Below are 12,570 nucleotides of genomic sequence, written 5' to 3'. Positions count from 1 at the left end.
CTTGGGGTTGGATCAAGGGAAGATGTCTTTGGTTCTCCGGTGATTGGGGGATTTCTTTACTTTGGAAAGGTTTGAAAGAGTTTGGTGGAAATGTTCGAGGTCTGGGACTTGCACACTTGGGTTTTCTTAGGATTATGGATATGGTTGCTGTAGAAATAGCGAGTCGCTGTAAGGGTGGTTCACTCTTGTGGCTTGATTGCAGACCTGTTGGTTAAGAGCTGTTGTTTGTTGGGCAAGTTTCAGAAAACATTTGCATCCTTGTGTATAATCCTCAATCATTCTTGGGGATTCCTGTGCCTTTCGTTATAGGGGTGTGCTTTTACAGTCATAAGTTTTATTTTCAGTTGGGCACCGGAAGGTAGCCCCCAATCAGGTGTCTACTTCTTTTTAAAGACAATTGGTGTTTATTCATGGGTCGCCCTCATTCTTGCCTATGGGTCATCGCGTCCTTGCTGACTCTGCGCCATGCAGTGGTTTGTGTTTGGTCGGATTTTTGAGTGTGCTGTGGACGTTATGAGTCATCATCCCAAGTGTGTGGGAAATTGGACTTCCAACACTGGAACATTGCCTTGTTTTGGAACTGAGAAAGGGGGTCTCCATTGGCCTGGAGGTTGCTGGCAATTGGAGGCACTTCTGCTTTAACCTCACACCATGAAGGAATTGTGTTCCTGGGGTAGACGCCCAAGTGTGGGCTCCATTTGATCTGGTTATTGGAACCAGCCCCAATTGGACTTTGGAGAGGGGACCAGGGTGCCTGCTTTTATGCACTGTAGGGTGAGCTGCCCTGCCCCCTCGTCAGACTGCCCTCCCCTGGGGCTTGGCTAGCAAACCCTATCCTGGGGTGATCAACAGCAGAGTGGGACCTAGGCTCCTGCAGGTATCCAAATGGGGGGACTCTAGTGTGGATTCCCGTTCGACACAATGTGCAGTTTCCCAAAAGCAAGTAAAGACTTGGATTTTCTAATGTTGTCATACTAGCCTTTATTTTTAAATGTGTTTTGAGGTGTGTGTGAAGTGTATGTTCGCTATTGGGCGTTTGAACTTACTGCGTAGGTGGGTTTTACAATTGTGTAAAGGCATTGCCTCCCCAGACAGTTACCCCTCCTTACTGGGGTCTCTGTCTGCTGCTGCTGTCGCCACATGTTTGACCAACCACCTGCTTCCTGCTGAGGTGGTGCAGTGGCTGTCTCCCCTCCCTGCGACTGGGCGTACCTTGTGTTACTTTGGGCTTCGTTTTGAGGATGTGGATTTTGTGGGGACTGGCCCTGATTTATCGATCTCTGCTCGTGATATGGTTTTAAGCCTCCTCAGTCGGCCATGTGGCCCATTCGGTAGGAGTACTGCCAAACTCCCTGACCTCTGCCATTATAACTCAGTTGAAAGCCTCTGGAGTTTTGCGGTGGAGCCCCCTTCAAGACAGGTGCCATTTGAAAGTTGGCGGCCAACTCTGCCTCCTCGAGGGTGGTCTTTTTCCATTTGTGTTGGACCAACTTGGCTATATCTCTCTGGGCTTGCTCCTGTTTTCCCCAGTCCTTTTCCTGTTTCTTTCTGTAATAATATAATATAGGGCCTGTATTTCCCGCCGGGGTTTGGTGTCTAACCCTACTACACTGTCCAATCCACTTTTGATTTCAGTGGGCGGCCCCTTTTTGGGTCTCGCCTGATCCAGCGCATGCGCTGGTCTGGCCGAGACATTTTGTATGCGGGTTTTCCAAGTGCTGCCTGTGGCCTAAAGCATGCGTGCACGCGCGCAGCCGCCATGTGTACCTCCGCGATCACTTTCACTTTCGCGGGCCGCGCGGCCGTGCATTTTTACGGCCGCGCGGCCAATCCTTTTTGTTTTTCCTTCCACCCAGCACCATTTCTAGTTTCCTCTTTCTCCCCGCACCTCATTTGCAATTCAAATTCCATGACAGGCAAAAGCAATCAAGCTGTTCACCTAAGATTGCAAAAGTTATATTGGAATACAAGAAATATCCAGTGCCCGGAGCCCTTCATAAATTTCTCTTTGATACAGTCGCGAGGGCGAAGGAAAAAAGTAATTACAGTCAAAGTTTACAGTCCATTTACAGGTGATAAATGCGTCTTCGCCGCAGCCTTTTCCTTCCTGTCTACATCCCTCTGTTTCCACAATGTTCCTATGATTGACTGAGTTTTATGATCATAAAACCTGTTAGTGTTCAGTTGACCATAAATAAAGTCCGCGTTTTCATCTGTTTGCAAACTCTCTCTCTTCTGGCTCGATTACAAGCAACTTACGCTGCACCTACGTCTTGCGCACGGTGCAGGGGGATCTTAACACCGGTCCTTGTGAACAAGCAATCTTCTGTGCATCTCATTTGCATTTGCTCCGTCTGCTTTAATTTGCTCGTCTGTCACCACGCGTGTTTGGGTCGGACGGATCTGTCACATAATCACAAGAATGGAGGTAATTGTTGAAGACTTATCGTTGCCTGAAATCTCACCGTGATCGTTCATTACCTGAAGAGGGTTGCTAAATACTATACAGACTTAACAAGCTTTCCAGATTTCAATGGTTTTAAGAGCAAAGGAGTATATTGAGTTTTGGATTTTTGCAGATCTGAACACAATGCGCCCTAGATTTCTACGTGGGCCTGTGCAGGGAGCTGATGGCCTCGTCTAAATATTCTGCCAAGGGTCTGATAATTCATTACTGTGGAATTCGAACTCAGCGTCATTATGATCACACATTTTCACTTCATGTATGCAGTGGATGGACCGGATCATTGTTTTTCCTGGATGAATTTAAGTCTCAGTCAGTAAAACAAGATTAAGTGCTTGTCACTCAAAGTGTTTTCATAAGTCTAATGGACTCATTATTGATTGGCACAGCCGCACTTCGTGTCAGCATAGGCCATCACCTCCACCTCCTGTGGGATAATCGCATATCCAGAGCTGGGTGGTGAGCTCTGCCATGAAAGTGCTTCTGCCAGGGCACTTTCATCTTACTCGGATGAGGATTCTTTCTTACCGCACCACATACAAGCCTCGAGCGATTCTTCAAATGTTAGCAACCAACGATACAAGACCCTAACTTAAGGGGGCATTTAGAGGTGATAGGTGCCGCAGGTTGGCAACTGTCCCAAACTCCATCCACTACCACCCACCTGTCATTTAGAGGCCAGGAATGCTAGTTTTGCTACAGGTGGAGCTCTCACCGGCGCCGTTTGTTGAGAAAACCCTTTTTGTTGGTCATCTGTCACTTGCCAGGCTGTTGAAATGACCACCTAATTTTGGCGTGTCACCCTTTCGTTTCGTACTTTGACTAGGACAAGAAAAAAAACAAGCATTGGGAAAGCCAATAAGTATAGCCTATGCAAGCGCTATTATCTTTGCCAATGTCTTTTAGCCATGTTATACAGCAGCATTGCTGTGCAGAATGGCTAAAAGTAAAGTTAGAAAAAAAGCTCTTATCACACGGCCAGCGATGGCACTGCGTGATAGTGGTTTGGTTGGGAGGGGGCAGGTGGGATGGCAAGTAAGGAAAGGAGGTAAGAGTATACAGCAGCGGCCCCTCCGATAGAGCGGAGAGGAGAGGAGAAAAAGAAAATGGTGATAAAATGCATTTATGAGAATTACATTTTTCCCTTTCCCCAACCAGCAGTGTTTGGGGGAGGGGCCACTGCTGCTGACTGGTAGCAGGGTAATGGTGCTCACTCCACCACTTTTATTTATTTATTTATTTATTTAGTTGAGGATTTGCAGAACTTACAGCTACCCAACAGGGTTTACCGGCGCTGAAAAGCGTCAGCAGCAAGGTTGATGGAGGTCAGTTGGCAATTGGGCCTGACTAAAAAGAAAGGTCTTTAGCTTTTTCCGGAAAGCAAGGAGAGATTGACAGTTCTTCAGTTCCAGCGGAAGGGAATTCCACAGTTTTGGTCCCAGCAAGGAAAACTAGCAGCCACCCATGCCGCACTCTGGGAACTGAGAAGAGGGAGAGATTGGCCGATCTTGTAAAAAAATGTTAAAAGCATACATGCCAACATTTTAGACCTTGAAAGAGGGAGCTTTTAAAAGAACTAGCATTGGCATAGCCAATAGGTCTCGCTTTTGGGACCTTTTAAGTATTTAGTTTTACAGCACAATATCCTTGGTGCAACAACATCAGCTGTTGCATGGCTAAACTTTGTACCTTATAAGTGTTTAGCCATGCAACAGTTGATATTGTTGCACCAAGGAAATTGTGCTGCATAACTAAATACATATAAAGTCCCAAAAGTGAGACCTATTGGCAATGCCAATGCTTGTTGAGAATGTTGTAAAAAATGCGACCTGGGGGCCCGTATTGTTCTATGGCCATCCTGTCTCTTGTCCCTGCCATTCCCTCATTCTGTCTAGAAAGTCCTTTCTGTCCCCCTGGCTATCATACCTTCTTGGGGTTGCGGTCTTCTATGGGGAGGGTACATCGCCTTCAGTATCCGCAGGTCTGAGTCACTGCTACTCTTGTGTGAGCTGTGTGCTACCATCACCGTAGGATCGTGAAGGGGGGGGGGGGGGGGAGTGCGGGGAGTCTGGTAGGGTCTCACCCTGTTCTGGTGCCTCACTGCCCTTTACAATCCTCACCACCAACCCCACCCGAAAGGTCCCCGGAGAGCCACTTGCCTCGAGCCACGGCCCGTTCCCTGGACCGTGGCGCTAGTACCCGGGGCGTCTTCTCCTCCCTGCAGCCCACCGGGTTTGTTCGCCTTAAAGACCAGGATGTCTCCTCTGGGTCCGCCGTCTTCCAACTCGTCGTCCTGCGCTCCTCTCGTCTGTCGATCTCCCAACTCCCCGTCCTGCGCTCCTCTCGTCCGTCGATCTCCTCTCGCCGTCCTGCACTCGCCTCGTTTGCCGTTCTCCTCCGCTCGATTCCCCTTCTGCCGTGATCTCTCCTCTTTTCATCCGCCCCGCTTCCGTCGATGGCTCCTCCCCCAAGGTTGGTGTGAACACTAGACTGTCTCTTGTTTCCGGAGCGGAGCCCAGCGGCACAGTCCCGCTCCACTTCCGGTCCGGCTCGTGCTCACAATGACTCTTTTTTTTTTTTTTTTTTTTTTGGCACACTGTTTCCATAGGCAGTTTCTATAAGTGGTTCCCCGTTGTTGGCACGAAAAATAGTCACAGAAGAAACTTGCTTGAGGGAAGGGCTTGTATGGACTCCGTCGATGTCTCATCTAGAGGACGATGTTGCTACGGAGTGGCTTGACAGCCTCTACTGACGCACAGAAGTATTTCTTTAAAAATGTCCGGATCCAGTCTGGCGCCCAGGCAGAATTCTAAGATAAGGAATCTGTGGCTAGATCCTGTCCCTACCAGATAAGGCTTTACCGAAGATAATTAACTTATTAGTCTTGCCCAGAATACAAACACCAAGATGCATTTGTTAGGGCTCTGTTCTTCAACGTCCTACACTGCAGAACCTCTCCTGAATCTTTATGGGAGTTTGAATGCTATGTTGTATTCAGGGAAAAAGTTATAAGCTCTGTCCTTCCAGCTGGCATACATTTAGGTATCAAGTGACTGTTGCACCCTGCGTTTATCAGCCTATAGCCCTGGCATAAATCCTCTAATGTATGTACCCCTATGTGTACGTTCCAAAGCTGCCTTGATGACCTGTTGCTTGTTACTGGTTGTTGACAATTACAAGACTGGTTCTTCCCTGCCATGGGAACCAGTCACCAATTATTTATTGCAGCGAGTAAATCACTTCTGTTTTCTTGGGACTGTTGTGACTCATTGAGCTGAGCTTCTAGATTGGAACTAGCTCTTGTGCACAAACTAGTGGAGACATCTGTTTTCTTGAGGTGCATCAATCTCACCTGTGTTCTTGCAGTGCCCGTCATTCCAGAAATATAGCTTGTAGAAACCTCCCATCTTTTGTACTTGTTGGCTACTGCACTTGATCAGTGTCCAAATGAAACATTTCTATGTTGGCACAGCTGGATTAGTTTTCTTTTCGATTATGTATTTTTATAGTGTGTTGCGGGTACACATAATCCCACATCAACTACAGATCTTTTGTTCTCTTTTTGTTGCACCACTCTTCTCTCTCTTCCTCTTATTACTCTTAAATTGTCTTGCCATAGACAGTTGATCATGCCTGCAAATTAGCACTCATGCATGAGCATTCTGGGTGCACATTTTTTCTATTAATTATACCACCGATTGACTCCATTAACAAAACTTTCAAAATAACAATATAGCCTTTTTTTTTTTTTTTTTTTTTTTTTTTTTTGCAGTGGAGAAAAAGAAGGAAACCATAACCGAGTCAGCGGGACGTCAGCAAAAGAAGAAAATAGGTAAGAACTGCAAGAGTGCAAGTCCAATAAGGAAGAGTGACTTGCTGTTGACTATGGGTCGGTGCCATTGTTGGGTACTTGAGCTCTGATTTGTGGTAACCGAAGTCTGAGGGGGAAATAGCCATTAAGTGTGAAAGCCGGGGTGGGGGGGATGACAGGGGGTTGGGCTGACTTCTGTGCCACCCAGAAAACTACTTAGTTCAACACAGAGTCCAGCGTGGGTGACCACAAATCGGATAGTTATGATCGACAAAGAGCTTGCGCCTGGCCCTCTTCTATAATTGATGTCCTTTGTTACTTTGCCGTTCTGCACTAGTTGTCCTATAGTATCTGATTTTGCTGGTTGTATGAACTTAGATGCAGATCATAGTAACTATGAATGGTATAGCCTTTGTTTAACATTGTAAATGAGATTTCAGATTTTTTTGACACGTCACAAGTTAGGAAAGATAAATGCTTCTGTGTTAAAAGCATGTAAATTTAGTACGGTTTCTTTATAGTTTACTTTTCTATACATGGATTCTAACCCTGTATATCTCTGCACGTCCAAGTTCATGCTTTAGAATTACTAGTTTTCATTTCCGCAGGGTGGATAATTGCTGAGCATATGGAGCTACCCAGTACCTATAAATTAACAAAAGCTCCTGCCTTAATACCACCATGTTAGTGGGGGGGGGAGCAAGCGGTGATTTGACAAGAACCTCCTTTTGTACATTCTTTTTGACTTTCTACAGTCCATGATGAACCACAGTGCAAGGTAGTTTGGATGCTGGCCAAGAGCGAATTATAGAGATTACAGGGGCTGGACGTTTCACATGTTTCATACATTCGTTCTTTAGAAACCTGCACTTGTGTTTTTGAAGGATTGGAGAGTGCTGCAGGGATAGGAGATGATTGCAAATTAACTCTCTTGTCCCGTAAAAACAACTTGCTATTTAGTTACACATTCCTACAGCTAACATATAATCTGAGCCTACAACATTATTCCCTTTTAACTCTTTGAAATATGAATATATATCGCTACGTAATTATTTGAAGTGAATGCAGTCTGTCAAAGGATTCCAAAGACCTGTAAACTGCAACCTATCAAAACAACCTAACTCTCAATATATAGGTGTACATTTTGGTACTACACCAAAAACATTGCTATTTAGCACACATTTGCTAAATTGTGCTTCTGTGCTATTTAATAGTGTTCACTTGTGCACTATCTACCTCTTGAGAATGTGATTCTTATACATGCTAGCATCAGGCTTTGGAGATCTTTTTGAAACTGTGCACATTTAGGTCATTCTTTGCTTATGTCGGTGGCTCATGCAGAGTCTTGGGTCTCTTTTTGTTTTTCAAGGGGCTTCTTTAGCCCAGAATATCGAAATGGCCTCCCTTTTAACTTAAGTGGGGCTGTGACTTCATCGTCCTTCTGCCCTGTTGTGGTGTGCAACAGTACTTAGTTGACAGTTACATGTTGTTCCTTGGGCTTCTAGGTGTAAATACCATGAGCAAAAAGGGATGTGAGCTGCTATGTAAGGGCAACTCTCAGCCTCCCAATTACAACAAGTAACTACACAAAGGATGGTTAACCTTTTCTATAGTGATCTCTTCAATCTAAGAGATCAGTTGTGGGGTCCTAGCATATCTCAAGACAGTGAAGGATTCGGGTAAATTATTGCGGTATTAGCATCTCTTGGATAGTTTAGTTGGATCCTCGCCCACAATTCCCACCTGTGGCATGCTACATCATCGGATCCTCACTCACTACACCTAGTGTGAGTGAGTGTTGGGCTCGATGCAGTTTGCAAGCAGAGCTCTTAAACTAAGAATGAGTGATTAAAATTGCCTCCCGGAATCGGACTACTCTATTACTACTGAGGAGGTTCTTTGGCAGAGATAAAAACCAAGATGTTTTGTCTGTACAATGACCCATAACCTGAGTGAGTCGACATGATTCAGCCTTTGCATGCCATGAAGGGTCAGTAGGCTTTCTTCAAGACCAACAACTATGTTGAATCCCTACGATTCGGGATTGGTATTTCCAACTCTGGACTAGTTAAAAGAAACCAACATGAAGCATGCACACAACATACAGACCATAATTGACCTTTTCCTCCTTATGGTCTCTAGATTGGAAAAAGAAAATACGCTTATACACATGTTGGGGGAAGGGGGTATCTTTTGCCCCCTTACAATATATTCTCATGCTTTGGCACAACATGCTTAACATGTGTAACAAACCCTGCAAACACTTGAGGTCACCCCTCAATCACGCTGATAGGATTCACCATGTACATACATTTAAAAGCACACACAGGCAGAATAAGTTGACAAACTGTGTACAACATGCACGTGTTGAGAAAAAGGTGTCTCCTATGACCTACATGTTCTATATTTTAGTTTGTCTTCATAAGGCAGTGTGGTTGGGCAATTCATGTAGTCATACACTGGGAAGATAAGAAATGGTGAGCAATTGATCCCCTCGTTAGTTATGCAGTTTACATCCAGTTACTGCTTGATCCAAAATACCCCCTGCACGCACTTCAGCTACAGACCTTGTCCTTCCTTTACACTTGGCTTCCCGCACGCCTTGGATGTTCGCCAAGCTCAGGCCGAGAAGCTTTTTTTAAAAAAAAAACACTTATTCTTGCACAAAATACAGTTACAGAGCCAATGGAATACAAAGTGGTAAAAGAACATCAGCATACAGTGCATCTCATGCCAAGTTAACAAAATCCAGGACACAAACAGATGGAGAAAAAAAAAACCAAAACAAACCAAGAACACAATTGACCCGTGACTGTCTCAAGTGTACATGGGAAAGAAATTAAACAGACTGCCATCATTACATACTGCGTATGGCATACATGTTTACGTAGCATCCGCTTCACGTGGATCAGGCTGAGCTGGTATGTGACCAAGGGCTCCCAAATGTTGTGTGGTCACGAGGACGGTGGCAGCTCATACAGGACTAAATTTTCTCTGCAGAGTGACCGCTCTTTAAGCCACTGTTCCACTGTGGGGCTTTGAGTACTGTCCCACACTATCGACACGCGACGCTTAGCTACCAGCAGTGCTACTCTCACCAACCTACCCACGGCACCTTTTAGGAAGGGAACTAAACCCAGCAAGCACATCTGTGGCGAGCATTGCAGTGCAGTCCCAATAATGTTTGATAGCGTAGCAATCACTGCAGCCCAGTGTTCCGATACCCGTCTACAGGTCCAGAAGTCTGTCCCCAGAGCACCACACCGCTTACATGCATCTGTGTCTCGGAACCCATATTTAAAAAGCTTGTATGGGGTGAAATACACCTGGTGTAAGTATTCAAAATGTATTATACGGAGATTCCCATTCGAGTTGAGAGCGCTAGTAAGTTGACTGCAGATTTCCCATTCCTTCTGCGTTAATGGTGGGTCGAAATTCGTAATCGAAGTGTTAAGACTCTTGTCACAATTGAGGGGCGTGTCTTCCTGAACTGCGCGGTATAGCTTAGTGACGAGCTTATGTCGAGTAGGGGCAATGAGAAGTGTATGCAGCGCCAATGCCTCGGGTGGCTACGAAGGGAATGTGGGATAGTAAAGCTGCAACGCCTTTTTTAATCTATGCATGTAAAATACAAAGAGCGGTGTCTTACTTTGAATGTAATCCATGCCACTGGGAGTCAATTAAGTGCCACCTGGGAATAAATCTTGCAACTTGCTTATGCCTACTTGCTCTAGTGTACGCAGTGCTCCCTGCTCATGTGTTGTAGATACGCTCGAGTGGTGAGCCACCGGTAAAAGCGGGGAGTATAATGGTAGTTTTCCTGCCTCTCGAACCCAAAGAATGCCAAGCGGCAATCTTAGTGTTAATTGTGTTGACTGTATTACGGGGTGAAGTCCTATGGCTGTGAGGTCACAAAGAGCACAGTGGGATGGGGTGTTCATCCCAATGCTCCACCGCTACATGAGGGACACATGCATGCAAAGAGAACCAGAAATGTGCGTATTGTGCATGCGCACATAGGTAATAAAGATAAAAATCAGGTACACTAAACCCCCCGGTGTTTGTAGTCCAGTGTGAGAGTCCTCCAGCTCACTCGTGCCGGACGACCACCCCAGATGAGGCAAAGCAAAAATGTGCGCGGAGTTTACATTTTTTATTGCGTGAGTTGAATCGGAATGTTACTGAAAAAATATGAAAATTTGGGTAACACCACCATTTTAATCAATGAGATACGGTCTGCAAGCGACAGCGGGAGTTTTAGCCATCTATCCATATGTTCCAGTAGCACTGTGGCAGTCCCGTAACTCTCACGGATAACAACCTCCGGATTGCGGTGAATCCACACCTCCAGGTATTTTACCAAATCTGTGGCCCACGCTAGGGGAAATTCGAGTTTATGCGGGATAGTGCTCTGTTAGTGGCATCACTACGGACTTGGACCAGTTAATATTCAGGTCAGAAAAACAGGCAAAGCAAATATATTCATGTAGGACCGGTTCTAAGTAGGCGTGGGGCTCTCGTATAAAAAGCAGCATATCATCTGCATAAAGAGATATGATGACAGGCCGATGTATAAAATTGAGAGCCACGCGTTTATTAGATTGTCTAATAAGACAGGCTAGGGGCTCCATTGTCAGAGCGAATAACATCGGTGAAAGCGGGCACCCCTGTCGAGTGCCCCTAGTGATTTGTATCGGATCCGATGTGTAGCTTTCCACCCGCATGCGCGCCGATGGTCCAGCATACAATAGACGCACCCAGTTAATGAATAGGGGCGAAAAACCCATCCTCTGCAAGACATAAAAAAGATATCCCCATTCTACAGAATCAAATGCCTTTGCGGCATCCAGCATTATCGATGCAGCCGGCAATTCAGGATTGAGAGTGTGGCAAACAGCGTCCGAGATTATGTGAGGTAGAGCGCTCTGGAATAAAGCCCGACTGGTCAGCCAGGACTAGATTTTGCATTAGTGGCTGGAGGCGAGTAGCCGGAATCTTCGCTAACATTTTTACATCTATATTGATGAGTGACACAGGCCTGTAAGACTCTCACCTACCAGGGGATTTATATTTTTTGAGTAGCGTGATCATTAATGCCTCGCGAAGAGACGGCGGCAGCTTGCCTACCTTGTACACTTCAGCGTACATTTCTAATAAATAAGGTGAGAGTTCTTCAACATAGGTCTTATAAAATTCACATGTCAGGGCCTGGCGCTTTTTTTTTTCGGTAACGCTTTTACCGCCATTTGAATGCCTTCCACCGTGATCGGTTGACTGAGGTATTCTCTCTGACCATCCGAGAGCCATGCAATGGATATCTGCGAGAGGTATTCGTCAAGATCGACCACATCAGTCTCCGATTGGGAGGTGTAAAGTGTTTCATAAAATTGCCGAAATTGATTTGCTATGTCTGGAATACTTTGATAGTCTTGTCCTACCGCGTCTGTGATTTTAGTAATTAACTCTCCAGTCGGTATTTAATCTTATTGGCTAAGTGATGTCCCAGCCTGCCACCATCTTCATAAGCACGTGCTCTATAGCGTTTCGATATACATTTTATCTCTTCCTCCGCCAAAGTGGCATGTTCAAGAGTAGCCTCTTTAAGGGAAGTTAAGGTCGACTCGCAAGGTTTCATAGTCCTGTTCTAGTTGTTTAAGCGCGGTCTCGAGCTTAGACAGTTGTCTTCTCAGATCTTTTAGAATACCTGATGTTGTGCTAATACAGGTGTCCCGAATAGAGGCTTTAAACCCCTCCCAAAGCACCCCAGCGCAATCTACTGACCCCTTGTTATGTTCGAAGTATTGTGTTATGGCTTCTCTGATCGTCTCCACGTAGACCAGGTCCAACAGCGCTTCCGACCGAAAGCGCCATGTGAAGGCCCTAGGGACTGTCTGTGGGACAGAGCGGACAGGACAGTGATCCGAGAGTGTACGCGGTAACCCAGCCACTTCTGCCACCCAGCCCACTGCCTCCTCACTCAGCAACCGATAATAGAGACGGGACCAGCTGCCATGTGCTGTGGAGATGTGTGTGCCCTCCAGTGTTTCAGGGTGCCTATGGCGCCAGACATCGAGCAGTCCCTTGTCTTCCATTCCAATTTTTATCGCAGTCACTGCCTCAGGAGAGTGACCCACCCTGCCGCTGGACTTATCTTTAGTTGGATCTAAATGTGTATTAAGTTCACCAACCCAAAGAATGATGGCTTCCGTAAGTGCATGGAGGACAGCAAAAATACTCTTACAATATAGGATCATCAATGTTAGGACCATAGGTATTGACAATAGTAACCCGCGTG

The 12,570-nt window shown here is 45.8% G+C and overlaps 1 protein-coding gene across 1 annotated transcript in view; it reads left to right on the top strand.

Annotated features, from left to right (window-relative positions):
• TMCO1 (transmembrane and coiled-coil domains 1) overlaps positions 1-12,570 on the top strand; it is a 121,610-nt gene that overhangs the window by 14,537 nt on the left and 94,503 nt on the right. The window contains exon 3 of the mRNA XM_085601539.1: positions 6,237-6,296. Coding sequence (XP_085457665.1) covers positions 6,237-6,296 — 60 coding nt within the window. The remainder of the gene's footprint in view (positions 1-6,236; positions 6,297-12,570) is intronic.

The sequence above is a fragment of the Triturus cristatus genome, chromosome 4_2 (genome assembly GCF_964204655.1).
Source record: "Triturus cristatus chromosome 4_2, aTriCri1.1, whole genome shotgun sequence".
Taxonomy (NCBI): domain Eukaryota; kingdom Metazoa; phylum Chordata; class Amphibia; order Caudata; family Salamandridae; genus Triturus; species Triturus cristatus.
This window is presented reverse-complemented; position numbering and strand designations above follow the sequence as displayed.